Source organism: Camelus bactrianus, chromosome 34 (assembly GCF_048773025.1).
Source record: "Camelus bactrianus isolate YW-2024 breed Bactrian camel chromosome 34, ASM4877302v1, whole genome shotgun sequence".
Classification (NCBI taxonomy): Eukaryota; Metazoa; Chordata; class Mammalia; order Artiodactyla; family Camelidae; genus Camelus; species Camelus bactrianus.
This window is the reverse complement of record NC_133572.1, coordinates 4652051-4678500: the sequence shown is the minus strand read 5'-3', so window position 1 is coordinate 4678500 and position 26450 is coordinate 4652051. Positions and strand designations below refer to the sequence as shown.

At 45.1% G+C, this 26450-nt stretch overlaps 2 protein-coding genes across 10 annotated transcripts in view; one reads left to right on the top strand and one right to left on the bottom strand.

The window, feature by feature from the left end:
* Positions 1 to 26450, top strand: part of LOC105071110 (sodium channel epithelial 1 subunit alpha) — a 91830-nt gene that overhangs the window by 36826 nt on the left and 28554 nt on the right. The window lies entirely within an intron of this gene.
* Positions 19003 to 25249, bottom strand: LTBR (lymphotoxin beta receptor). 4 transcript variants are annotated; one of them, XM_074357943.1, is made up of 10 exons: positions 24870 to 25249; positions 24657 to 24753; positions 24296 to 24421; positions 24065 to 24217; positions 23601 to 23697; positions 23374 to 23465; positions 21340 to 21447; positions 21044 to 21069; positions 20251 to 20500; positions 19003 to 19897 (listed from the first exon to the last, which is right to left on the bottom strand). In XM_074357943.1, the coding sequence occupies exons 1-10, from the start codon at positions 24984 to 24986 to the stop codon at positions 19656 to 19658; spliced, it is 1308 nt and encodes a 435-aa protein (XP_074214044.1). In that variant the 5' UTR covers positions 24987 to 25249; the 3' UTR covers positions 19003 to 19655. The 4 variants fall into 4 exon arrangements, with proteins under 4 accessions (XP_074214044.1, XP_074214045.1, XP_010956142.3 ...); XM_074357944.1 differs by having other exon boundaries at positions 24891 to 25247; XM_010957840.3 differs by having other exon boundaries at positions 20251 to 20479; positions 24870 to 25246.

Genomic DNA, 26450 nt, shown 5'->3' with positions numbered 1-26450 from the left:
TAAAGGGGTTTTCTTTTAGTTGGATTCTTTTCATTTGCTCACCAACTAGTTACTTAATGCGTATTGGAAAAGAGAGTTCTGGAGTTGGCAGCAATGTCAGGCATCTCTTTTTCTGATTCCTTTATTCTCAGTCAAGCATCATGAGGACCAGAGAGGTAAAATACCACTCATTCATTCATTCAAGTTTGTTGGTCACTTCCTATGTGTCAGGAACTGGACTTTGTATGAGGAATAAAAGAGGAACAAGCACTGAGAATAATCTAATGGGTGTAAGAGGTATATAGGCAAACAACCATAATTCAGTAACGATAATTGCTTTAATGGAGGCTATTCCAAAAGCACTACATCTGCCAGAGTGAGATGACTTCACAGAGGAGGTCGAGGTCGAGCTGAGACTTGGTGTTTGAGTAGGAGGTTGCCAGGTGGGCCAGCTGTGTTTGTTCCAGGCTTTGGGAATGATATGCAGGTTGGTCCATGCAATACGTTGCCAGGCTGCAGTATGAGCAGGGCCGGAAAGCCAGCCTGCATTCCACTGGGAAGAAGGCATATTTTTTCCTAAAGTTCACAAAGGCACAGTATGGACTACCAGTCTGGAGATGTGGGCAAAGTCATAGAAATGCACGAGAGCAAAGTGTGCTCTGAGACCCACTGACCCAGAATTGCTGGTGTAAAAGCAGAGGGAAAGGTGATGAGTCTGGACAGGTGAGTCTGGGCAGGTGAGTGAGGCCAGGTCATGAAGGGCTTTTGCTTTGGCCATAACGTTGGCAGTGATGATGCTGGGAATGGACCCTGGTTGTCTTCTGTCCAGATCATTACTCCTCCTGCAGCACCAGATTCCCTCTAATTAGATGCTGAGCTCAGTTCTGGGTGCTGGTGAGGATACGGTGAGGAACATACACCGGCCTTGCCCTTGGGGTGTATAGTCGAGGAAGGGTGCAAGACCGAATTCGCAAAGTGTAAAATGTGACAAGTAGCAGATAGAGGGAGAAGAAGGAGCCCAGGGCAAAACTCATCACCCAAAGTGATTTGCCTAAGGCTCCATGCTGCAAGCCAGAGTTCAAGGTCAGGGCTGTCTGACATCAAAGCCTTAAAAATGCCCACCCTCTTTAACGCAACAATTCCACGTCTAGGAATCTATCCTAGGGAAATAATTGAAGATGTGTGCAAAGATTTAGCTGTAAGGATGGTCTGTGAAAAAATTTTATAATAGCAAGCATTTTTTGTAAAAGGAAACAATCCAAATGTCCAACAATAAGAGACTGAGTAAGTAGACTGTATTATAAATGATGGAATACAAAATAGCGACTGTAATGATGTTTTTAAAGTATATATATTAATAGAGATAAAGGTTCACAATACATTATTCAATGAAATAAGCAGTTTAAGCTGCATCCTGCATATTGCTGTTTTTGTAAATGTATGGAAGAATTTGCACCTGGTAGGGCACAGGAGTGATTAACATTTAAAGGGATGTGATGATGGGTGACTTTTATTTTATACTTTTTGCTTACCTTGAATCTTATTATTTTTTTCCCATAATACTAGGTCTTACTTATGTAATAATAACAAATAAAATTATAACAGAGCATCTTAACCCAAGTCAGGTCATCCAACCAGCTCTGGCTGTTTAATAGATAAGTTAATAGGACAATCCCTAAATCTTAACGCCCCAGAGATAGATCATTGTGCACCTTTATCTCTGATAATATCATCTAGGAAGATTTGCAATGTGGTGGGGTGCAGAAGTCCCTGAAAAGAGCTTTTTTTTTTTTTTAAGAAGTCAGACATTTGTTTTCAAGTGTAACTTACATGCAATAAAACACATAGATTTTAAGTATACAGTTTGATTAATTTTGACATTTGTATACACCCATAGAACCACTGTTCCAATCAAGGTATGGAATAGTTCCATCACCCTATTGTGTCCACCATCTTGTTACTTGTTTTCTGTTTGTACCATCTGCAGTACTGCCCACTGACAGAAGCAAGGCTGTCAAGGGCCCCACACCTCAGGGGGCCCGTGCTTTGCAGTGCCTTCCTCAAACATTTCTAAGTCCTCCTCTAATGCCTTGGACCAGGCAGCCTGACAGTGCCATCTGGGCAGGGTGCCTCCAGGCCACCCCTGGTCCTGCTGGGTCTCCACCCTCAGAGCGGTGCTGCTGCACTGATTTTGGGTGACTCAAGTTCACACAGGACAAGTCCGGGGCTCTGGGATGTTGATACAGCCTATTGCCAACCCTCGTGCTTGAGTCATATGTGGGGGTTGTGGGTCAGCTCTCCTCTGTCTGTGTTGCTTCCATGGTGCTGCCTCCTCTCTATAGCATTCAAGGGGGTGGCCGTCCTTCAGCCGTGTCACACCCATGCTCCAAGGGCAGTCAACTCACTCCCCACAGGCTCTGAACTTGCCTCCAACTGATATGGTGATGTCTGTGCTTCTGGGTCAGTTTCTCTCTCTCTCTCTTTTTGGTAACAGCTTTGAGATCTTCAGGTGTACCTTGGAGATATTGTGGGTTTGGTTCCAGACCACCGCAAAAAGTGAATGTCACAGTAGAGCGAGTCACAGGGGTTTTTCAATTTCCCAGTGCATATGAAAGTTGTGTTTACATTATACTGCAGACTATTAAGTGTGTAATGGCATTATGTCTAAAAAAAGCAATGCACATACCTTAATTTAAAAAACTCTGAGCCTTCAGTGAGTTGTAATTTCTTTGCTGTTGGAGGGTTTAAAATATTGTGAGAACTACCAAAATGTGACACAGAGGCCAGTAACTAGCAAATGCTGTTGGGAAAATGGTGCTGACAGTCCTGCTTGATTCAGGGTCGCCACAAACCTTCAATTTTGTAAAAAGTACAATACCTGCAAAGTGCGATAAAGCAAAGTGCAATATAACGAGGTCTGCCTGTAATTCACATATCATATAACTCACCCATTTGAAGTGTACACTTCAGCGGTGTTCAGTATATTCACAGAGTTGTGCAACCACCACCACAATTTTAGAACATTTTTGTCATCCCCCAAAGAAACTTCCTGGCCATTAGCTGTCACTCCCCATTTCTCTCCACCTCGCCAGCCCTGGGCAACCACGAATCTACTTTCTGTCTTTATGGATTTGCCTTTTGTGGACATTTCACATAAATGGAGTCATATGATGTCTGGTTTTTCGTGATTGGCTTCTTTCACTTAGCACAATACTTCCAAGGTTCAACCATGTTGGGTGGTATATCAGTACTTCCTTCCTTTTTATTGCCAAATAATATCCCATTGTAAGACTATTCCACATGAACAGTTTTATTAACATTTTTAAAAACAGCTTTTTGAGATACAATTCCCATAACATACAATTGAGCCATTTAATGCATACAAGTCAATGGTTTTTAGTATATTCACAGAGTTCTGCAGCCATCGCCACAGTCCAATTTTTGAACATTTTCATCATTACTCCAAAAGAGAAGTCCCTCCTCCCTTAGCCATCACCCCCCATTCTCCCTGACACCCTCCCAGCCCTAAGCAATAGGCCATCTACTTTCTGTCCCAGTGGATTTGCTTATTCTCAACATTTCAGATAGATGGCATCTTACACTATGCAGTCCTTTGTGACTGGCTTCCTCCCCTTAGCATCATGCTCTCGAGGTTTATGCATGTTGTACTTCATTCCTTTGTACTGCCAAGTGATATTCCATTGTATGGATATATTAAATCTATTTATCAGTCGATGGCCATTTGGCTTATTTCTACTTTTTGGCTATTATTAATAATGTTGCTAGTAACACTTCTGTACAATTTTTTTGGTGGACGTATGTTTTTATTTCTCTTGTGTCTGTAAGTAGGAGCAGGATTGTTGGGTCATACGGTAACTCATGTTTAACCTTTTCAGGAGCTGCGAGACTGTTTTCCAAAACTGCTGCATTTTCCTTTCTCACCAGCAGCGTAGGAGGTTTCCAGTTTCTCTGCTCCTCACCGACACTTGTTATTAGCCATCCTAATCAAGCTCATTGCATTTCTTTGATGTCTAATGATGTTGAACATCTTTTCATGTGCTTGCTGGCCATTTGTATATCTTCTTTAGAGAAATGTCTGTACCAATCCTTATCCATTTCTTAAAAAATAGGCTTTATTCTTTTAGAGCAGTTTCAGGTTGACACTTAACTGTTTTTAAATTGGGTTGTTTGTCCATTTATTATTATGTTGTAGAAGTTCTTTTTTTTATTGAAATAGTCAATTTACAATGTGTCAGTTTCTGGTGTACAGCATAATAGTTCAGTAATATATACATACATTTATTCGTTTTCATACTCTTTTTCATTATAGATTACTACAAGATACTGAGTATAGTTCCCTGTGCTATACTGTATAAATTTCTTATCTATTTCATATATAGGAGTTAGTATCTGCAAATCTTGAACTCCCAATTTATTTCTTCCCACCCCTCCCCCCTCTGGTAACTATAGTTTGTTTTCTATGTCTGTGAGTCTGTTTCTGCTCTGTAAATAAGTTCATTTGTCTTTTTTTTTTAAGATTCCACATATAAGTGATCTCATATGGTATTTTTCTTTCTCTTTCTGGCTTACTTCACTTAGAATGACAATCTCCAGGTCCATCCATGTTGCTGCAAATGGCAGTATTTTATTCTTTTTATGGCTGAGTAGTATTCCATTGCATAAATATACCACAACTTCTTTATTCAGTCATCTCTCAATGGACATTTAGGTTGTTTCCATGTGAAGTTCTTTATATGTTCCAAATACAAGTTCCTTATCAGATCTATGATTTGCAAATATTTTGTCCCATTCTGTAAGTAGTCATTTTGCTTTCTTGGTGGTGTTCTTTGAAGCACAAAAGGTTTTAATTTTGATGAAGTCCAATTTATGTTATTTTCTGTTTTGCTGTCATTGTCTAAGAAGCCGCTGCCTAACCTAAGGGGTACTATGGATTACTCCTGTGTTTCTTCTAAGAATTTTATGTTTTTGTCTCTTGCATTTAGGTATTTTATCCACTTTGAGTTATTTCTTTTTCTTTTTCTTTTTAACGGAGGTACTGGAGATTGAACCCAGGACCTTGTGCATACTAAGCGTGTGCTCTACCGCTGAGCTACACCCCGCACACCCTCAGAGTTAATTTTTGTATATGGAGTGAGATGGGGTTGAACTTAATTCTTTTGCATGTGGATATCCAATTTTTTCAGCATCATTTGTTGAAAAGACTGTTCTTTCCCATTTGAATTATATTGGCACCCTTGTCACTCCCTGGTCAGTCTTAAACCAGGCCTGATGAAGGATGGACATTCCTTGTGTGACCAGCTCCTTGGAATCTTGCTCCACAGTTCAGGAGTCAGCTACGAATTTGAAGGCATTTGTATGCTGATTTGGGGGCTCTCCTCTTGTTCCTTCTTTTCTGAGAGTGTCCATCAATTTCCAGCTGGTCTGACAGTGCCAAATTCTGACTTCCTTAATGAGACCATAGATTTCTTCTCAAGCTCTAGCCCCAGCTCCCCACTGTTCACCTCAAGAAAATCTGTTTAAAAAGCCAGTTAAATGTGGATCTCACCCTGTGTGTTCCCTTTCTTTTAAGCACTAAATCTTTTCCACTTTTTGCCCTTTTGATTACTCTCCAATGTATTCGAAAAATTGTTTTTTATCTTTTGTTCAGAGTTTATAAATATCTCTATATCTATCAATTATCTATCTGTCTGTCTATCTATCTACCTATCTACCTACCTACCTACCTATCCAATACAAGCCACTCTGCCATTATCAGAACACATTATCAGAACATTATCAGAGGACCAGCTAGCTGTTTTCTGGATGAGAAAGTTCAGAAAATTCTGGCAGAGTCTAAATCCTAAAGGGAAATCAGCTTATTCATCCATCCTTGTAACACCTGAAGATCCACTCAGCATCTGCTCAGCGTCAGACACTTCGCTGGGAGCAGGAATGTCTGAGATATGATCCCTGCCTTCAAGACGCTTACGGTCTGCTGAGAGACAAACCAACAAACCAACACTGGTGTGGTGTCTAACATTTATGAAGCATGTGCTCCGTCATATTTAATTCTCATTACAACTTGACAGATGTGGAAACTCTGACCACCACCTCCAGTTCTTGCTCGCATTGTGCCTGCTCTTCACTCAGGGCTGCCGGCCCGCTGCTCCTCCGCTTGGTTTCCAGCCATCAGCTCCTTCCATTTTCACTTCCTCTTCTGTCCATCTTAGATCCGACACTATTTCCGTCATTTCTGTCGATGCTGTATAATCCCTTGCGTCTCTGAACTTTGATCACACTTTTGTAGAAACAGTTCTCTTCATCCAGGATTGGGGTGTTCTCTGTTTTCTTCTCCGTGTGTGCAGCTGGGTTTCTGAGTACCACTGGGAGGTCTCACATGTCAGCACAGATGGAGACTTCAGTTTATCGGCAGCTGGGCCCTCAACACTGCCTGGAGATCCTGCTGTGCCCTCCTCTTTCCCTCCACACAATGACTGCTCACACTTCTCTAATTAAACTTCCAAGTGCCATCTCGTTCTCTCGCTCTCAACAGATGACTTGGCATCCATCTTTACCAAAAAACTAAACAGCTAAATTGACAAATACACCTGAGTTTGCACCCATCCTCACCCTCTTCCTTCCTTTACAACAAAGTTCCCTCCTCCTGTCTAAGGTCAATTCCTCCACACGCACTCTGAACCCCATTTCTTGCTGCCTGCTTAGGAATTTTATGCTGCTGATTATTCCCCCCACTTCTGAAGTGTCAACCATTTCTCCTCTACTGGCTCCTTCCCCAAAACTTTAAAATATGCTCAAGTTTCTCCCCAGCTTAAAAAAAAAAAAAATCTTCCACTTAATATTTTTAAGGTGTCAGTTCTTAAACTGATCTGTAGATTCAACACACTCACAATGAAAATTTCAGCAAGTGATTTTGTGTATATTGACAAACTGATTCTAAAGTTTATATGAGAGGCAAAAAGACCCAGAACAGCCAACTCAATATCAAAGAACAAAGTCGCAGGACTGACACTAGCTGACTTCAAGATTTACTGTTAAGCTACAGTAATCAAGATACAATGGGATGGGCAGAAGAAAGAACAAATAGATCAATGGAACTGAATAGAGAGGCCAGAAATAGACCCACACAAATATAATCCACTGATCTTTGGCAAAGGAGCAAAGGCAATTCAATAGAAAAGGGCAATCTTTTAAATAAATAGTGCTGGAAAAACTGGACATCCACGTGCAAAAAAATGAGTCTAGAACAGACCTTACACTTTTCACAAAAATTAATTCAAAATGGATCATGGGTCTAAATGTAAAGTGCAAAACTATAAAACTGCTAGAAGATAATACAGGAGAAAATCTAGGTGACCTTGGGTTTGGCAATGACTTTTAAAGGCAACACCAGAAGTACTGTCTTATTTGACTTCTTAGGAGCATTTGACATAGTTGACTACCCCTTGCTTCTTAAAACATTTTTTCCAGACATTGTATTTCCTTGGTTCTCCCTCTTCTTTGGCTGTTCCTTTTCAGTCTCCTATGCCAGCTCTTCCTCCTCTGCCTGACCGTTAAATGTGGGAGTTCCACAGGGTCTTGTCTTAGGCCCTCTTTTCTTGTCACCTTAGACAAGCTCCAGGCTGAGATTATTTCACTGATAAGTTATACCAAACACTTAACTGGACTTAAATTGTAGCACACTCAGTAGGTGTCTGCAGAGAACTGGAGAATTCCTTGGTGTGGAAAACCCACGCATTTGGTTTCTGAACTGTTGTGAGTAGAAACTGATCTGTTAATTGGTATCAGAGAAGTGGGATTTGGTTAAAAAAAAAAAACAAAAAACAAAAAACAGCCCTGGCTCGTAAAAACTTGTGGTTTGGGAAAGAGAAAGTATGAAAGGGCAGGGGATGAGGAACTTTGATCCCTGATGGCGCTCGTCATGCGCGGCCTGAAACTGTAGCTGTGCTGCGGTGGGTTACCAGTGGGATTTAGAAATGGCGGGGGACTGGATTCCTGAGGGGCTGGCTCATCATGCACCTAAGGAAGTGCAAAATTAGAAGCGTGCTAAATGCGCAGTCCCTTGGCTATTGTTCCCTGCAACAGCGAAAGTGAAAGTAAAAGGGTGCTGTGGACCGAGCATGCTCTGAGGTCAGTCTGAGATTTGGCCGTGAGCCTCAAAATCGCTCCCACAGGGAGGACTTGTGCCAAGACAACAGAAAGCACCTTAAGGCCTCTGCCTACCCAGAAGGTAGTCAACGTGGGCGGAGGAGACAACAACGAAGCTTCTGAAACCGGGAGTACAGCATGGAGGGATTATCTCATCTTGTAGGTGGATATCATCCGCTTCCTGAAGAACCTTTACTGAGATGGGTTGTGAGAGTATTTAATATGGGGGCTGTATCTTTGGCTTTGATCCTGCGGAGTAGGAAAGCATCTTTGAATTGACACAGGACCACTATTGAATAATCACAGGTGGCTGGATAAAAGCCACTGTAAAGTGTGTTTATTCTGAGAAGAGGGACCACCTAACTCCCCCATAAATGCCAAGTGGAACACCCCAGATGAAATAGCTTATAATGTTCATGCACAAGTCGCCTGGGACTGGCTTTATGATGACTGGGATATTCACCTGCTGAATATGCCTGTTACCCAGTTACAGGAAACTCTGTGATTAAAGGGGTCCCTTTCACATGGACACCCCATAAAGCCTTACTGCTGCAAAGCTGGACAGCAATCCCGGAAGCCCTACCAGATTTGTGGTCTCAGCTTCCTTCTGTGGACTCCAGGGACTGTTGCTTGGCTTGCATCACTGCCTATGAGGAGTGCCTTGCCAAGGCAGGAACAGATGTCCCCTCTCCTCCTGGGACTGCAGCGGGTTTAACGCCACTGTGCACGCAGAGCAGGCTGGCCACAGCAGTCTCAAGACCTTCACAGAGCTGGATCAGCAAAGGGTAGCTTTTGAACTCTGGATATTCCTTACAGACTCTCAGTATTTACAGTCTAGAGGTCCCCTTGTCAAGGTTGCTTCTCTGTGTGTTTTCTTTGATGAGCCCCCAGCCCTCAGCAACTGAGCTCTGAGTGCTTATCAAGGACAACAGATGAGACGGTGACATCCTGACACATCGTACTTCATTTTTACATCAAAACAACTTTTCTTCTAAAAACAACTCTTTTGGGGTCTTTGTCATGAACCGACGAATTAAAACAACTTCACTTATGTCATAAACAAGCAGATTTGAAATGGTATCAAACCAGTACACAACAGGATTTCTATCTGAGATGGAACGTGGGGATAGGAAATGGAGGATATCACACACGTGCCCTCAGAAGAACGGGACTTAAGAACAGGGAGACTGATTTTCATCATCTGCCTGATTTACAGAGACTGAGACTCATCCGCTGACCAGTGACTAGCCACCTACCAAGAATCTCTCCCCATCTTTAAGTCAATGGACTTACTGCTGGGACCCTGGCTGGATGTCCCCCTCTTTGCACTCTTTGTCCATAAATCCAGCCCACCCCAAACCCTCAACCTGCAGCTTGCTACAGCACGTGTTTCCCAAACTGCAATTCATCTGCTATTTATGAATAAACTCAATTTCTGGAAATTGGAGCTTCCCTCAGCTTTTGCCTTTATTTAGGTTGACACTGAGAAGATCAAATAGCAGCCTGCAATCCTGGGTGGGCACCGCTCTGGGTTGTAAAATACAAGGCCAATATACAAAGGTCAATCATATTTCCATATATCAGGAATAGACAATTGGAATTTGAAATTTAAAAAATACAATTTATAATAGCCTCCCCCGACCCCAACCATGAAGTGTGTGCAGGAACCTTATGCTGAAAACTACAAAACACTGATAAAAGAAATCATTAAAGATGTAAATAAATGGAGAGATATATTGTGTTCATGGATTGGAAAGTTCAATACTGTAAAGATACCAGTTCTCCCCAGATTGATTCATAGAGTCAATGCGTCCTCACTCAAAATCACAGCAGGTTTTTGTTTTTGTTTTTGTTTTTTGAGAAATCAGCAAGCTGATTCTAAAGTTTATATGGAAAAGAAAAGGAACTGAAAGGAACTTAAAAAAAAAGAACAATAGTTGGAGAAATTGCACTACCCAATTTCAAGACTTAGGAAACTACCGAAATCAAGACAGTGTAGTATTAGCAAAAGGATGGACACGTAGGCCAGTGGAACCAACAGAGAGTCCAGAAATAAACCCACGCAAATATTGTCGACTGACTTTTGACAAAGATGCAAAGGCCATTGAATGGACAAAGAGTAGTCTTTTCCACAAATGGTGCTGAAACAATTGGACATTTACACGCAAAAACAAAAAAACTTCAACACACACTAACACAAAAAATAATGGCTCATAGCTTAAATTTTAAAATTAAAATTGTAAAACATCTAGAAGAAAATCCAGAAAATCTCTGTGTGTGACTTTGGGGTTGGTGATAAGGTTTCAGATCCTACATCAAAAACACAATCCATAAAAGAAAAAAAATGATGAATTGGACCTTATCAAAATTAAAAACTTTTGCAATGTGACAGATATGTTGAGAGAGTGAATAGACAAACCATAGGCTAGGAGAAGATATTTGCAAATCATGAATCTCATAAAGGACCTGTACCCAGAACACTTAAAGCGTTCTTAAAACTGAATAAGAAAACAAATAGCACAGTTTAAAAATGGGCAAAAAGACACTTCAGCGAATAAGATACATGGATGGCAAATAAGCATATGAAAGATGGTCAGCATCATTTGTCATTAGAGAAATGCAAATTAAAATCTCTATGAGGTACCACTGAGTTCACCTATTAGAATTGCTACAACCGCCGCCACCACTGCCACCATCAAATGCTGTGGACCAACAGGACCTCATTGCTGGTGGAAATGCAAAATGGTATAGTCACTTTGGAAGACAATTTGGCAGTTTCTAATCATGAGAAAACATCAGACAAACCCAAACTGAAAGACATCATATACTCATTAGTACTCTTCAGAACTGCCAAGGTCATAAAAAATAAGGAAAGACAAAAACTGTTACAGATGAGAAAATGCTAAACGGTCACGACAATGTCATGACCACAAAATACAATTGGTATCCTGGGCTGGACCCTGGAACAGATAAAGAACATTAGGGGAAAAGCTGGTGAAATTCAAGTAAAGTCTGTGGTTTAGTTCATTAGTATTTCAAGAATGTTTATTTCTTATTTTTGACTAATGGATCTTAGTTCTGTAAGATGTTAAAATAAGGGAAGCTGAGTGAAGGAGATACCAAAACTCTCTGTCCTATCTTTGCAGCTTTTATGTAATTCTAAAATTATTCCAAAGTGAACAATTTATTAAGAAAAGAAATCCTACAGTGAGAAATACATCCATTAAAAGCGGCTAATGTTAAGGTGAAAGACAACACCAAGTTTTTGGCGAATATGTAAAGCAATGGAGCTTTCATACATTGCAGGTGGGGTTGTTAAATTCCTTCCATCATTTTAGAAATGTTTTAGCAGTATTTACTAAAACTATACATATTTCCATCTGATAAGTTAGCAGTTTGACGTCTAGGTATATACTCAAGAGAAATGAGAACATACGTGTATAAAAAGATATGTGCAAGAATGGTAGTAGTAACTTTATTCATAATTGCTGAAAACTTGAAACAACCCTTAAATTGGAAAGAACCAAGGAAATGGATAGATAAATTTAGGTATATTCATACAGTGGAACACTACATAGCAGAGTTAGAAGAGAAACCGGATACTGATACTAGCAACGAGGATATATCTCAAAAATATGACACTGATCAAAAGAAGCTAGACACAAAAGGATTAACATGACATGATTCCATTTATATGTATTTCAAGTACAGGAAAAGCTAATTGATGGGAAAAAACCATAAGTCAAATAGTGGCTATCTCTGGGAGGTGTCATACATCTCAGATACCATATATCTCTCCCAGAATATAAACTGAGACCCAAGCAGTAAGGATTACTGAGTAGGGAGGGGCTTGAAGTCTTCTTCTAGGATACTGAAAACGTTCTGTATCTTCTGGGGTGGCATCATGGGTCTGTAAATAGGTAACAGTTCTTCAGGCGGTCCACTTAAGACTAGCACACCTTCTGCATTTTTCTACATGTATGTTATGCCTTAATTAAATGTGAAATAAAAGAATAAAAACTGCAATGGGAAAAAAAAAAACCTAAGTGGTTTTCTGTTACTCTTAGGGTAAAGCCCTAAATCCTTATTGTAGTTTATAAATCTGAATGATCTGCTTCCTACCTGTGTCTCCAACTTCACCTTTCTATTCCCAAGCACCACCAGACTATTCTAAATGGTTCTTCACAGGGCCTTTGCACATACCATGCCCTCCACTAGGAGGGTGTGTCTTCCCCTCCACTCTTCACTTAACCAACCTTCATTATTTTTCAGGTCACATCTTAAATATTCTCAGGGAAGCATTTCCTGACCTTCAAGCCTAGATCGGGTCTCTGATCATACGTTATGTTTCTCCTTTATCGCACTTATTTCACTGTAATTATTTTTCAAGCTTCAGAAGATTAGGTAGCAGGTCTCTCTTTGTTGTTGTATCTTCAGATGCCTGTTACATAGTAAAAACTCATTTAACATTTACCGAATGCTAATTTTGAAAATGAGGCTTGGATTAGTTTAACAAGTGAGTAGTCCAGATCACAGAATATGAGCTGGACCCACCAATCCTGTTGACTCTCTCCCCTAGATACAGCCCCCAGCTCATCTACCTTTCTCCAGCTCCCTATTGTAGTAGCCTTCTTCCTGGTTTCTCTGCTCCCATTCTTTATTTGTTATCACTGGGTTATTATAGATAATAATCCACCACTTTCTATTCTCCATACAGCAGCCAGATTTTCTTTTTTAACACAAAAAGAGATTGTACCTCTCCCTTGCTTAAAAACCTTCCGGTGGCTTCACTGCACTTAGAATATAAACAAATCTGTACCTCGGCTTATGAAATCCTCGCAATCTGACTTTCTGTCTCCATCTGGACCCACTTTCCCCCTCACCCACCAGATTTTAGCCTAGACTTGTACATGCCTAATTCCTCTCATGTCCAAAGTCCCTAGGGCTTTTGCACTAGCTGTTTCCTCTATCTGGACCATTCTTCCTCCTGATCTTCCTATAACTGGTCCCTTCTGGTTATTCAGTTCAGATGCCACCTCTCTAAGAAGAACTTCCGTGACCATTCAATCTAAAGTAGCCATGTAGTTACTGTCACTTTCCCTATTTCAGTTTTCAGCATAATACTTATCATTCCTTATTCATTTTCATTATCTGCCTCAACTCATGAGAGAAGAACTTTATCTCTGTATCTTCGATACCTAGAACAGTGCTTAACACACAGTAGGTAAATATTTGAGATGTAATAAATGAATGAATACCTCCACGCCTGAGCTCTTTCTACCATCACAGATGCCTTCCCAGCTGTTGGCAACCACAGGCTCATTGAATCAGTTTTCTCCATAGACCACTTAGAGTTGTGCTGTCCAGGACAGTAGCCACTAGCCACATGTAGCTATTTAAATATGAAATTAAGCTAAATTAAAAATTCGGTTCCTCCACACTAATCACATTTCAAATGTTCATTAGCCACATGTGGCTGGTGGCTGCCATATTGGACAGCACAGATAATACTTTTTATCATTACAGAAAGTTCTATTGGACAATGCTTATAGAGCTTTTATAAATAGGACTAATCTCAAAGGGAAGTTTAGGTCTCAAGTATGATTGCCTTTTGGGGTCTTGTTGCTCTGGAATGGCTTCTGCATAAATCAACCTATCTGAATAAGCCACTTTATCAAACAGGTGTTTTGAGGGTCACTCTGTAATTTGAGGATCTCAAGCTGCTTGGAACAAGTAACTCTTTTCATGATAATTACATAAAAGTGAGCAGATGCCTAGAAGAAAATCTCTTAGCATAGAGCTATATGACTCTGTGCTGAGAAATGTGGATGAGGGGTTGAGTTAACAATGGATTGGGGCAGGGGAGAGGTTGATATTCCTAGATATTAAAGTAAATTAACTCTAAGGTATAATCCCTTTAGGATGGTTTGCTATATCAGGAATGCCTTCAGCTATGAGGAAGATGAGACAGACCAATAGTGTAGACCAAGCTCACTTATGAAAATCTGAAATTAAATGTTAGCAAACAGAATCTCAGAGATACATTAAAACAAGAATACATCAAGACCAGGTGTGGTTTACTCCAGAAAGGTAAAGATAGTTTAGTATTAGGAAACTGATTTATGTAATTCATCAGACTGACGGATTTAAGGCGAAAAGTAGTGTAATTATCTCTGCAGATGCTTAAAAGACATTTGTTTCCATCTCATAAAAATTCAATATCCATTGTTAATTTAAAAACTCAATGAAATGGTAGGAGATGGGTATTTCCTTAGCATAATAAAATAAATATATCTATCGCTACTCCTGCTTAATAAGGGTACTGAAAATATTTCCATTAAAGTTAGGATCAAGACAGTGATGTCATTACTACTTAACATTCTTCTGGAGGTCTTAGGCAATGCTTTTAGACAGATTAAGATGTATTAGAATTATAAAAATTAGATAGCAGAGGTTAATTTCATATTTATATCTAAGAGAATTGACTGAATAACTATTATAGATGATAAGAGAATTCAGTAGGTGGATGGGTTAAAAAAAAAAAAAGAAAAATCCCATTCGTAAAGATAAAACACCTAGAAATGAACTTAACAAGAAATACTCAAGGTCTATATTTTAAAAAAAGAAGCATTAAACATTAAAATACTACTGAGGGACACAGAGGGAACCAACAAATAGAAAGGTACACCATGTTCTTGAAAGGAGGACTAATACCAGGAAGGTGTTAATTCTTCCAAACTGATCTATAAATTTGATACAATCTCAAAACATATACAATAGGAGGTTTTGGTTTTGGTTTGGAATACTAGACAAACTGATCTGCAAGTTTATGTGGAAAAAGAAATAAGAAAATATGGTTAGGAAAATGTTTGAAAAAGGAAGGTTAAAAAGAGCCCTAGTAGAGATTAACATATAAAGCTAAAATAATTGAAAGACAGTGGTGCTAGCAAATTAAAAAGACAAATCAAAGAAAGAGAATTGAAAATCCAGAAGTAAATTCAAATTCGTACACAAATTCAGTTTATGATAATGGTAGTGTTTCAAATTAGTGAAGAGAAAAAAAATCATTGTTCAATAGATGATTTCTGGGATAACAAGATAACATTTGATAATTGTCCAATAGAAAAATTATAAAAGAGATGAAATGTTAGTGGAAAACAAATTACAAATGATTCTTTAACGTATGAAAATGTTCAGTCACAATGAAATGAAAAACTTCAATTAAAAATGCAAATAAAAATTACACTGAGATACCATTTTTCACCTTTCAAATTGGCAAAGATTAAAATGTTTGTTAGCAGACCAAGGTTGGTGTTTGTATATGAGAAGGGACACTTAAAAAGTGCTGATTTTCATCTCTATCAAGGGCAATTTGGTAATATTTATCAAAATAAAATATATGTACCTTTTGACCTCCAATTTTATTTCTAGCAAATGTTTGACAGCAATACTCCCACATGTACAAAACAACATAGGTTATTGTTGTAGAATTGTTTTTAATAGTAAAGACCAGTAATTAATTAAAAATCCTCAAAGGGATCTAGCTAAATGATGCAGCCATACAATGGGCTACTTCTTACAGATATGAAAATTAATGAGGACGTTTTGACAACACTATGACATTATGGCCAAGCCATTTTGGTAAATGATGAAGGCAAGGAGGAAATATACAAAGAATATGCTACCACTTGCAGAAAAAAGGAGGAAAGGAATATATGTATGTATATTTGCTTGAATGTGCATAAATCACCTCTGGAAAAGGGTCAGAAACAATAACATTGGTTACTTCCAGGGAAGGGACCTTGATGGTTGATGGATCAGAGTGAAAGAGACATTTCACCATTTACTCTCAGATACTTTTTGAATTTTGAGCCATGTGAATAAATTACCTACTCCAAAAGAGGAAATAAAGTTATAACTTTAAAAAAAAAGAAAAAAGGAAAACTTGACTTACTGTGATTGACACAAATGGCGACTTGTTTTTTCTCTCACAAAAAGAAGCCCAGAAGTAGGTGCTCACTGACTGTTGGTTCAGTTGCTCAATGATGTCTCACAAACTAGGTTTTTACTTTTCTTCTAGGACTTCCATCTCAGAGAACTAGCTTTTTAGCTCCATGTCTTTTCCTCATGATAGCAAGATGGCTGCCACAGCTCAGGAATCGTGTCCTCTCAAACATCCCCTACTCAAGAAAAAAGGGACAAGGAAAGCCAAAAACTTTCTCCTAATGATGCTTTTTGTCCTGGAAAGGAAGACTTCCCTGCAAATGTCGTTGGCCAGAATGGATCCCATGCTTATCCTGAACCAATCCCTAGCAGAGGGGAATGGGTTTACTGGCCCCTGGAATTGGGAGAAAGGCCCCTCTCTCCTGGTATCATGGAATCTCTGCCCTAGTATAGAAATAGGAGTCTGTTCCTAGGAAAGTTGCAGAAGTCTGTTGGGTAGGTAGCAAAAAGAGTCCACTCAGCTGTCCATGTGAATCGCTCCATCTTCTGAAAAGAGAAATTGTTAATTACTTAGAACTGCATACCCACATCTCCCACTGCTACACTCTACACTCAGCTACATCCGTCTCTCTCTGCCTTAGCCTCCCCCTGGCCTCCCTGCCCATGTTGACGTGGGCTGGATTCAGTATTGGCTTTCTCCTCCATGTGGTATAGGAGTGGAGTTCTCAAAAATAATATGGGACTAGCTGGATTCACTAGTACCTACCATTGTATCCAGTTCTGTCTTTTGAAGATAACAATCAAGAGGCTGTCTTCATTGGTTTTCTATCCGCTTTCATTGTAGACAGGAGCTCCTCTCTGTATGAAGTGTGTTCTGTTCATGTGTGTTGGAGCCTGTATTAACTCAGCACTGGTGATGTGAGGAAGATGGGAAATGTTATGGGCTGAACGTGAACTCATTTGTCGAAGTCACAACCCTCAGTACCTCAGACCACGGCTATATTTGGAGATGTGGTCTTCAAAGAGATAACTAAAGTGAGGTCCTTAGAGTTGGCCCTAATCCAGTATGACTGGTGTCCTTGTAAAAAGAGGAGATGAGGACACAGACACACACAGAGGGAAGACTACGTGAGGACACAGGGAGAAGACGGCCACTGGCAGGTCAAGGAGAGAGGCCTCAGAAGAAACCAACCCTGCCAACACCTCGATCTCAGACTTTGAGCCTCCAGAACTGTGAGAAAATAATTATCTGTTGTTTACACCACCCTGTCTGCAGTCCTGGGTCATGGCCACCCTAGCAAATTAATACAGGGATGTAGATTCCTAAATTTGAATGGTGTCACATGGGGCTGTGCCTTAGCACCGTTTCTTCAAAAATTATTTCCTCCCTTTATTTTGTTGGGAAAAAAATTTTACAAGGTTGGGTTTTTTTTTTTTATCAAAACACATTGGTGCAGTGAATAAGGAATCCCGTTGTCTGGTTCTAGCAGACAGCAAGAGCAGGAGGATTTAACTCTGCATCTGAATATACAGCTCGTATTATTTACTTCTCAAAAAAGGAAGTGGGATTCGAATACTTTCAAGGTCGACCTTAAATAACCCAGCCACTCAGCTGGATCAGACGACTCCTGGAGCGTGTGCTGTGTAGCCTCTGCACCTTGAGAAGCCCCAGCAACAGAACCGGAATCATAACACTAGACCCAGACGGTGGCCTTTTATGGAAGGAGCGGTCGGCCGGCGGCAGCTCCCCTCCCAATCCTTCAAGCTAGGATCGTCTCTACTGGACAGCATGGTAGATAAATCCTGGCGGCCCAAACATTCCCAAACAATAAGAGAGTTGAGAAGATTTAAAGTTCTTTTCGGGAAAAAAGAAAATAGAGGCATACTCGGAAATATTGTAGGTTCAGTCCCTGACCACTGCGATAAAGCCAGTCACACGAATTTTTTGGTTTCCCGGGGCATATAAAAGTTATGTGTACACTAGACTGTAGTCTGTTAAGTGTGCAGTAGCATTATGTCTAAAAACTAATGCACATGCCTTAATTTAAAACTACTTTATTGCTAAAAAATGCTAACCATTGTGGGGAGGGTATAGCTCAGTGGTACAGCGTATGCCTAGCATGCATGAGGTCATGGGTTCAATCCCCAGTACCTCCATTAAAAAAAATAATAATACAGTAAAATTTAAATTAAAAAAAATTCAGTGTACTTGCTTTAAAAAAAAATGCTAACCATCATCAATAATGCAGGGTTGCTCCAATTTGTAAAAAAGTGCACTAAAGTGAGACACAATAAAGCAAGATATGCCTGCAAGACAAGAAGAAATAAAGTAAAAGTCATGTCGGCCACGATTTCTTCACCGGCAGAATGTGAGCCTCGCCTCTCACTTTGTGTCTAAAGCATATACCTTTCCCTTCATCCAGCTTTTGCCAAACACTTTTGCACTTAGCCTTGAGTCTGGGGGTTTGAGAATTGGCTGAGACTTAATGCCTACAGGATTTGCAGAAAAGTCTGATTATTTGAGGAAAACAGCCCATTTTACTTGTTCCAAGAAGTTCTGTAAGGGTGCGGTTGCAAAGTTTTTACCCAAGAGAGACTCATGGGTGCATGTCCCCACTGTGCCATTTGCAGTTGAACTGGGCAGGTGACTCCCTCTCTGGGCCTGTCTCCCCACTTGTTAGATGGGAATCATCATTGTAGCTGCCTTCTTGGGGTCTTGTGAGGGTTGCATAGGATGAGCTTGTACAGCATTGAGAACTCTGCCTGCCACACTGTATGCGATCGCTGGCCAGACTGTCATCACATGAATTCCATGCTGGCCAAACTGTTATCACTCGAATTCCATGTACCAGCCCCTCATAGAAATGCCTTGTGGAATTAGGGAACAGCCTTTCTCTATAAATCCCACGGAGATAAATGATCAATCTCTTCTTTATTTGCATGTGGTTACAATTTATAAATACACTCGCCACGTCCCTCCTCCTCCAAAACTTTCCCCTATACCTAGAACCCCACCCCAACCCCCGGTTATAAGGAGGTCACAACCTCTTTCCTGTCTAGGAAGGGAGGGGAGTGTGGTCCTCCGAGTCACTCCAGCCTCATGTAGGGTCCACCTTGGTCCGTGCGAAGTGTGGGCCCACGAAGGGCCTCTGAAGCTTGGGCATGAGCACCACGAATCTGCCAGCGGTCCTGGCGATGTCCTTGCAGTGACCACGTGGCTGGCTCCCTTCCGTGCCATGCTCGGGGTGTGGATGCCACTGGGGCAGCTGTTAGCGTCGCGTGCCCTGGCTGGGCCTGAAGCCGAGCTGGTGCAGCCCCAGGGGGCAGGGGTCTGCTGCGGAGTCTCAGGCCTGCTCAGGCGGAGGTGAGTCCTGCGACGGGCACGGTACACAGCCAGTGCCGGCCCTGCTCTCAGGGACATGTCTGAGGCCCAGCCCCTCAGGGTCCATCTCTCGGGGGCCCTACCCAGGCCCTCTGTCAGTCCTGTGTGGGTAGGGCAGCCTCCCTTCTCCTGGCTTCTCCCAGACTCCGTCAGGCGCGGGTGACAAATTGGGTCCTTGGCGCTGTCAGAAGGCGTGGCAGCCCCGTGTCTCCGTCTCGGCCAGGTGCCACGCTTTGCCATCCTCCTGGTAGGGCGTCGAGAGCCCAGGGGGGCCAGGGGCACCCTCTTCAGGGATGGGGTAGGGAGGCTCCGGGGGAGCTGGGGGGTCTCCGGGGCCCCGTGCTCCCCCCAGGACCGGCCCGTTGTAGATGTAGATGTTGCCGGTGACCGTCACAGACCCGCCAGTGACGTGAATGCCATTGGTACCTGTGGGAAGGGAGGCAGAGTGAGGGTGCGAGGGGGCACTGTTGAGGACGGAAGGCCTGTGTGCCCCCAGCACCGGACCCCGCTTCTCCAGTGCCCTCGGCTATCTCCCCTTTCCGCTGTCCCCCTCCGTCTGCTGTGGTTGCTTGATCTCTGCACTCCTTCCTCTGCTTCTGGGTTTTCTGTCTCTTCCCCACTTCTCTCTAGTCAGGACACTCTGGCTAGCTGTCTAAGTCTCCCCTTGACCCCTTTTAGTCTCCTCATCTCCGTCTGGCTCACACACTCTCTCTGCCCACCTTCCCTCCCACCCTGGCCCTGCCCACCCCCTCTTGTCCCTGTGCCGGCCCCAAGCTCACCGTGGGCCACCTGGCCTTGCTCTGGGATCTCAGCCTCCAGCTCCCTGGCCTGGCTCAGAGGACTCTGCTGTTGTAGCACCTCTTCCTCCAAACCTGGGTTTGGTGGGAGCCCAGCTGAGGCCGGGGTCAGTTCTCCAGAGGTGGACAGAAGTGGCTCTACCAGGTCAGGGACATATGGGTTGACCCTCGGGGGCTCCCAGCTTCCACCGGCAGTATTTGATTCCTCTCCCTGCAGGACAGAGGCCGAGAACTAACCAATGACATGGGCCTCAGACCTCATCTTTTTTTAATTCCCACACCCCACCCCATGCTTAGGCCACTCAGCCCGCTCCTCTGCTCCTCATCACGCTCCCTGCCTCGGGGCCTTTGCATGTGTTTCCTCTTCCCGGAGCACTTTCTCCTAGGTATCCCGAAGGCTGGCTCCCTCTTTTTTTTTTTCAATTTTTCTGCTCAAATATCTGCTGATCAGAGAGGCCCTCTCTGTTCACTCTAAGATTATATACCCCCATGCTCTGCCACTGTCACTCACTCTCCCCCTACCATGCTTTGTTTAGCAATTATCATCTCCTAATACGCAGTTGTTTAACTTTGTTTTTGCTCCACTGGTAGGTACTTTGTTTCGCTTACTGCTATTTCCACAGTGCCTCGAACAGGGCCAGGCACATGGCATGCTTGATAAATTCTTAATTGAATGAGTGGCTGGACACTGATGCTGCACCCTTATTCTGCCTGCCCCCACCTTGTTCACCATCCCCCTGTCCCCACTTGCTGCCCCCGCAGCCTTCCCCGTTACCTCGGGGTGTCTCTTGAGCAGGGATCCTGTAACAGAAAATGAAATGGCAGGCCTCAGACCCCCAGGCTCTCCTCCCCCACACCCCCCACCATGTGCTGCTGCCCTCCCTGGGCTCCCAGAAGAAACAGGCTATCATGACCCTTCTGTGCAGCCTCAGAAGAGGGGCTGAGGGAGGTGATGTCTAGTGGGGAGCAGGCGTTGGGCATCTTACGGGTAGGGGGGTGCTGAATACTCCCTCCAGCCCCCCTCCCCTATCCAGGTGGACAGAGATGCCAGGTCTGCATCCGGCTCCTTACCCAGCTTTCTGCAGAGGGAGGGGTGGCTCTTCCAGGTGCAGGCCAGCACGGTGATGAGGAGCAGCAAGGAGATGAGGGGAAGCAGGATGGTCAGCACCAGCATGGCTCCTGCCAGGACAGCAGACAGAGTGAGGCATGACGACCCCAGGAGGGCACAGGGCAAGGGAGGTAAGGAGCAGCTCTCCACTTCCCAGGCCACCCAGAGAAAAGGGGGACCAGCTTTCCCCTCCCAGCCACACTGCAGTTCCTAAAGGTAGAATTGGAGAAACTTCCCTTGGGTTTCAGAGAAGGGGGAGGAACTCCTGACAGCCAGGAGAAGGTCCACCAGGTGGAGATGTTTGGGGCTGGTGCAAGTGGCCACCTGCCTGGGGACCAGCATGGGGGCAGTCTTGCAGGTGAGGACAGGCGCTTGGGCAGTTGGAATTGGGGGTGGGAGGCAGTCAGGGAGGGTGGGGCTTGAGGTTGCAAGCAGTCTCAGGCCACAGGGTAAATCCACATTTCTGTGGATGTGACCATCCTATAGAGACTCGTGGCTGTGGGAGCTGGGGTTGCCCCTCTGTAGTTGTGGAGTGTTTACAGAGGTGAGGGAGCTGGAGTTCTGGCTTCTGGACTCTGCCTGTGGCTGCCTGGAGGGAGAGCAGGGCTGCAAGGTCTCCACCTGCTGGCCCTCCTGGCCGGCGCCGGGAGGGGCGGGAGCAGGAGGCTAGGTGTTGGACCATGCAGCAGTGGGTAACTGCCAACGTCCTATGGGCCTCGGCGAGGCCACGGACACCACGGAGACTCCCATGCCTGTCACCTGTGTCCTCTATGCCTGAGGACGGTCAGGAGGACTTGGACACTTACATACCAGGAGTTTGCTCCTTCTGGTCCACTCAATTCTGCAGCCTGACGGAATGCAGAAGGGGAGACACGGGGAAAAACTACACCTAGAGTCTTGGATACCTGGGTTCCTACCCAGTTATGTGAATTTTTAAGTCATTTCACCCCTTTGATCACCAGAATTTTCATAGATAAAAAAGAGGAGATCAGCTTACATACTCTCTAAAATTCCAGCTCTAAGTTGCCCATCATCTTTGATACACAGTTAAAAATTACTAAGAGGATGTGGAAAATCTATGATAGAGTTGGATGAAAAATTAAGTTACAAACATTAAAACGACTCTACTTTTAAAAAAAATATTTTTTTTCCAGTGCACAGAAAAATGTCTGGGAGGATATATTCAAAAACGTTGAGCGGCTTTGCTTGCTAGGTGCCAGTTCTGTGGTGATGTTCAGCTTTGTTTATTGGCATTTTCTAATTTTCTGCAGTGTGCATGTATTACGGCACGTGCTTGGGAGGAAGAAAGACCTAGAACAGGTTTTCATAATACCAATTACCACGTGGGTGATCTTGGGCAAGACACTTAACCAACCCCTCTGGGCCTCAGTTTCCTCATCCAGTCAGGATAATAATATGACTATTTCATAGGATCATTAAGAGGGTTAAATGAGTTAGTGAAAATCAAGTGTTCACAGAGGGCCTGACACACTGGCTCTCAATAAATGGAAGCTACGATTATAAATACATGGTCATTTTAGCAAAGTTAATGAAATAAACTCCCCCTTGATTAATAACAACTATGGTCATTAGAAACATCTTGTGATCCTCTATGAGGTGAGGAAACCAGCAGCTCCACAGAAAAGATCAAGGAAGAGTCAAACGTGGAATCCTGTCTCCAATGATGGAAGTATGTGATCTAATACAGAGATATCAGGCCAGTAAATGGATTGTGCAGCAGATGGAGTGTCCAACACCATTATAGTGATAGCAGTTACAATTATATCTCAGTGTGGCCATAATACTATTTATAACTTACAAGTTTTATATATAATATATAGCTTTAAAAATGTGTGTAAGTAGAAATACTCCAATTTCTCTTTGAGGAACTTTTCTTCTCGCCTCAATTCTGACAGGAAAGGACTTATCTTTTCCCTATCTGTTTAGATGGTTGGAATTAGGGCATCTTCCCCGTCCCCGCGTCCCTGGCCCCTCACCTGGCATCTCGGGGGTCTCTGATGGATTTCTGCAGCTGGTGTCAGACTGGGCGGTGCCTGGTGCCGCCTCCACCAGGCCCTGGTCCTCACACCTGTGGAGGAAAGCACCCAGCTCAAGTGGGCTCTGGGCTGGAAGTGGGAGGCGGTCCTGTGGAGTTGAGTGTGGGGCAGGGTTGTCAGCAGCTGGGGCTGGGAGGGTGGGAGGCATATGGATGGGGCACACTCACCTGGTGTGGGGCTGGCAGCGGGCGCTGGGCGAGGAGGTGTTCTGGAAGTGCCCTGCCTTACAGGGAACACAGTTGCTGTCAGCCTCCCAGGCTTTATCTGGCAAGAGAAAGGCATGGCCAGCCAGGGTGAGCAGGCAAAGGGAGCCCAGCTGTGAGCTTCCTTTATGCCCACCGGGTGGCCCCTTCCCCGCCCACCCACCCCACTCTGTAGCTTGCACCGTTCCTGATCTGTACTTTGTCCTGGCTTCCCCAGGGCTGGAAGGACCCCTGAGCCCTGCACCACCCCAGTTCCAGGTCCCTGCAGGTCCCTTCTGTGGGCCTTTCCCAGGGAGGGAGAAGAGGCGTTTTATACCACAGAGAACTAACTGCCTGGGGGCTCCCCGTGGACCCAGCATTATGCCTGCCCCCTGTTCAAGATCACCCGCCCATCCTCCTCCTCACCCTCTGCCCCAGTGACCTCTGACCTCTGAGCTCAGCTTCGGTGCCAGGTGGGCAGTCAGAGAGTGGCTCGCAGTGTACACACTCAGAGTCCCAAAAGACGCAGAACATTCCTGGCCGGCAGCGGCAGCGGGTTTTGTCTTTGCTAGTGCAAGGCGTGATCTCCACGAAGCCCAGCACTGGCGGGGAGATGGAGGGCTCAGCGGAGGGGTGCGCTCCGGGAGCTCCCAGCCCCAGCCCCGGCACACCCCACTCACTCTGGTCACAGGGGCGGCACAGCTGGCAGAAGGAGAGATGGTTCCAGTGCTCGTTGTAGGAATTTTCGGGGCACGTGGCACAAACCGTGTCCTGGCCGTGGCTACATTCAGCTGAGACGTGCGTGCCTAGGATGTGAGCGGGGCAGCAGGAGTGTCAGGGGCCTGGGGTTCCGCCGGCACCTCTGCCGCTTGCTGTGTGACCCTGGGCCTGTTCCTCCGGACTACATAGGAGGGACGGCCAGTGTTTCTCACTCTAAGTCTGCCAGCTGTCTCTCCTGGGAGCCGGTGTCTGCCTCCATTCTGAGGCAGTGAGATGGGCTGGAGTCCCCTGTAACCCACCTCTCTGTCCCCGGCCTCTCACCTGGGGGGCAGCGGGAGCAGCAGACCTGATGCTTGGACTCGTAGTACTGCTTTTCCTGGTCCTGGCAGGTCTTGTTCTCCGTGCGGTATGGGGGCACCTTAAAGGGGAGATGGAGTGGGGGAGAATTAGTCAGGGGTCAGCTGAGAAGGGCAGAGGGACGACAGAGAGGGCTGCCCAGACCCCTCTCCCCTAGCCAAGCCCGCCTCCACCCACCTGCACAGGCCCCTCCCTCACCAGCGGGGGCTGGGATACTGCCAGGAGACCACCGAGGCCCAGGATGAGTGGCCCCCAGGCCAGGCCGCAGTGGGAGGTGGCCCAGGGCAGGCGCATGGCGGCCAGTTGGCCAGCCGATCAGATGGGTGGAGGCCTGGGAGGAGGGTGGAAGGCCTGGATGTCCCGGGCAGTGGTGGCAGCAGCTTCCTGAGCCCAGGGGCCAGGACAGGACTGGGGCTGACGTGCCCCCCGGGGCCGGAGCGGCCGGGCCTGGCCTGGCCTCCAGGGCTCCAGCGCCGGGCTCAGGAAGTGGGAGTGGAGCGGCGGCCGCGGGGCGGGGACAGGGAGCGCTGGGAGCTGAGGCGGCTGTCGCAATAGCAATCGGGAAGAGGAACAGGCTTGGCTGCCCCGACGCAGGGCGGGAGGGGACGGCCGGGAAAGCACGTGAGGGCAGCAGGGCCGGAACCGGGCCTCCTCCCTTCTTCGGAAGCCTGACTGGAGAGGAGGACGCAGGCACAGACCAGGCTCAGCTGGTGGGAAAGGGCAGCAGAGCCAGCGGATGGTCCTCGGATGGGCCCTGGAGAGCCAAGCTGGGGCGGAGCTGACCTGGGAACAGATGGCGTTCCAGACAGGCACCAGATCCAAAAAATGGAGGGGCCTGGGACAGTCAAACTTGGAGGTCTCTCGAGAGACCCTCGGAGAGCCTGGGACAGCCAGCCAGACCAGCATCTGGGAAGCAGCAGTCCAAGTTGGAAGGCTGTCTAGGCTCCCGGGTTCCCACCCTGTTGTGTGACTTTTTAAGACAAACTATAAAAGAGTCACAAGCCAGCCAGCCCTCCCATCCCTGACCCAACCCAGCCCACACATTATTGTACACAGGTCACCTATGAGTCCCTCCAGAGGGTGCAGAGGCCCCTGCTCCCCATCCTCAGAGAACGTGGAGCACGTGTATGCCGTGTTCCCAGGAGCAGGGCAGCTGGGCTGGGGCTGGGCAGCCACTGCCCTCAGTCCCGGCCTCTCACCCAGAAGCCTTTGAACCCCTTTGAACTGGAGGCAGCTGGCAGCCCACCAGTCCAGCCCCCTCGCCTTAAGAATGAGGAGACAAACCAGGTTGCCAGGTAGACAAGACTAGGATCCTAGGAGGGCTTGGTCTGGTCCCTGCTGTCTTGCTTCCCCCCATTTCCCTGCAAGCTATTAACAGCACCCCACTGTGCCCTATGCCAGTCTCTCTGGTTGCCAAGTTTCTGTGCTCCTGGCTAACTACTAACTGTCCTTGAGGGTCACTAGGGCTCTGGAAAGCACCCCACCCCAGGCTGCACAGCCCCCACGCAGGCTGCTCCCCATGACCCCAGCTCGCCATCTGCTGCAGCGGCCTGCCCTGAATCTGTAAGTCTGGCTCCAGGAACTTCATACAGAGTCCAGCACAGACCGCGTGTCCAGCACATATTTCTGGACTATATGGGTTTATGGCTCCTCCATGTCTCATAGCCAGTCCATGGCAGAGCCAGCCTAGAGTCCAGGGGTCCTGAGTCTGGGTCCCAGCTCATTCCAGCAACCACACTGCCTCCTTGTGACTCAGGA

Coding starts and splice junctions, on each gene's coding strand:
- LTBR (XM_074357943.1), bottom strand. CDS start 24,986: ATGCGCCTGCCCTGGGCCACCTCCCACTGCGGCCTGGCCTGGGGGCCA. Junction 21,448..23,373: donor AGAGACCCCCGAGATGCCAG/GTGAGGGGCCAG, acceptor CTGTCCTGGCAG/GAGCCATGCTGGTGCTGACC. Junction 19,898..20,250: donor GCAAGGCCAGGTGGCCCACG/GTGAGCTTGGGG, acceptor CCCTTCCCACAG/GTACCAATGGCATTCACGTC.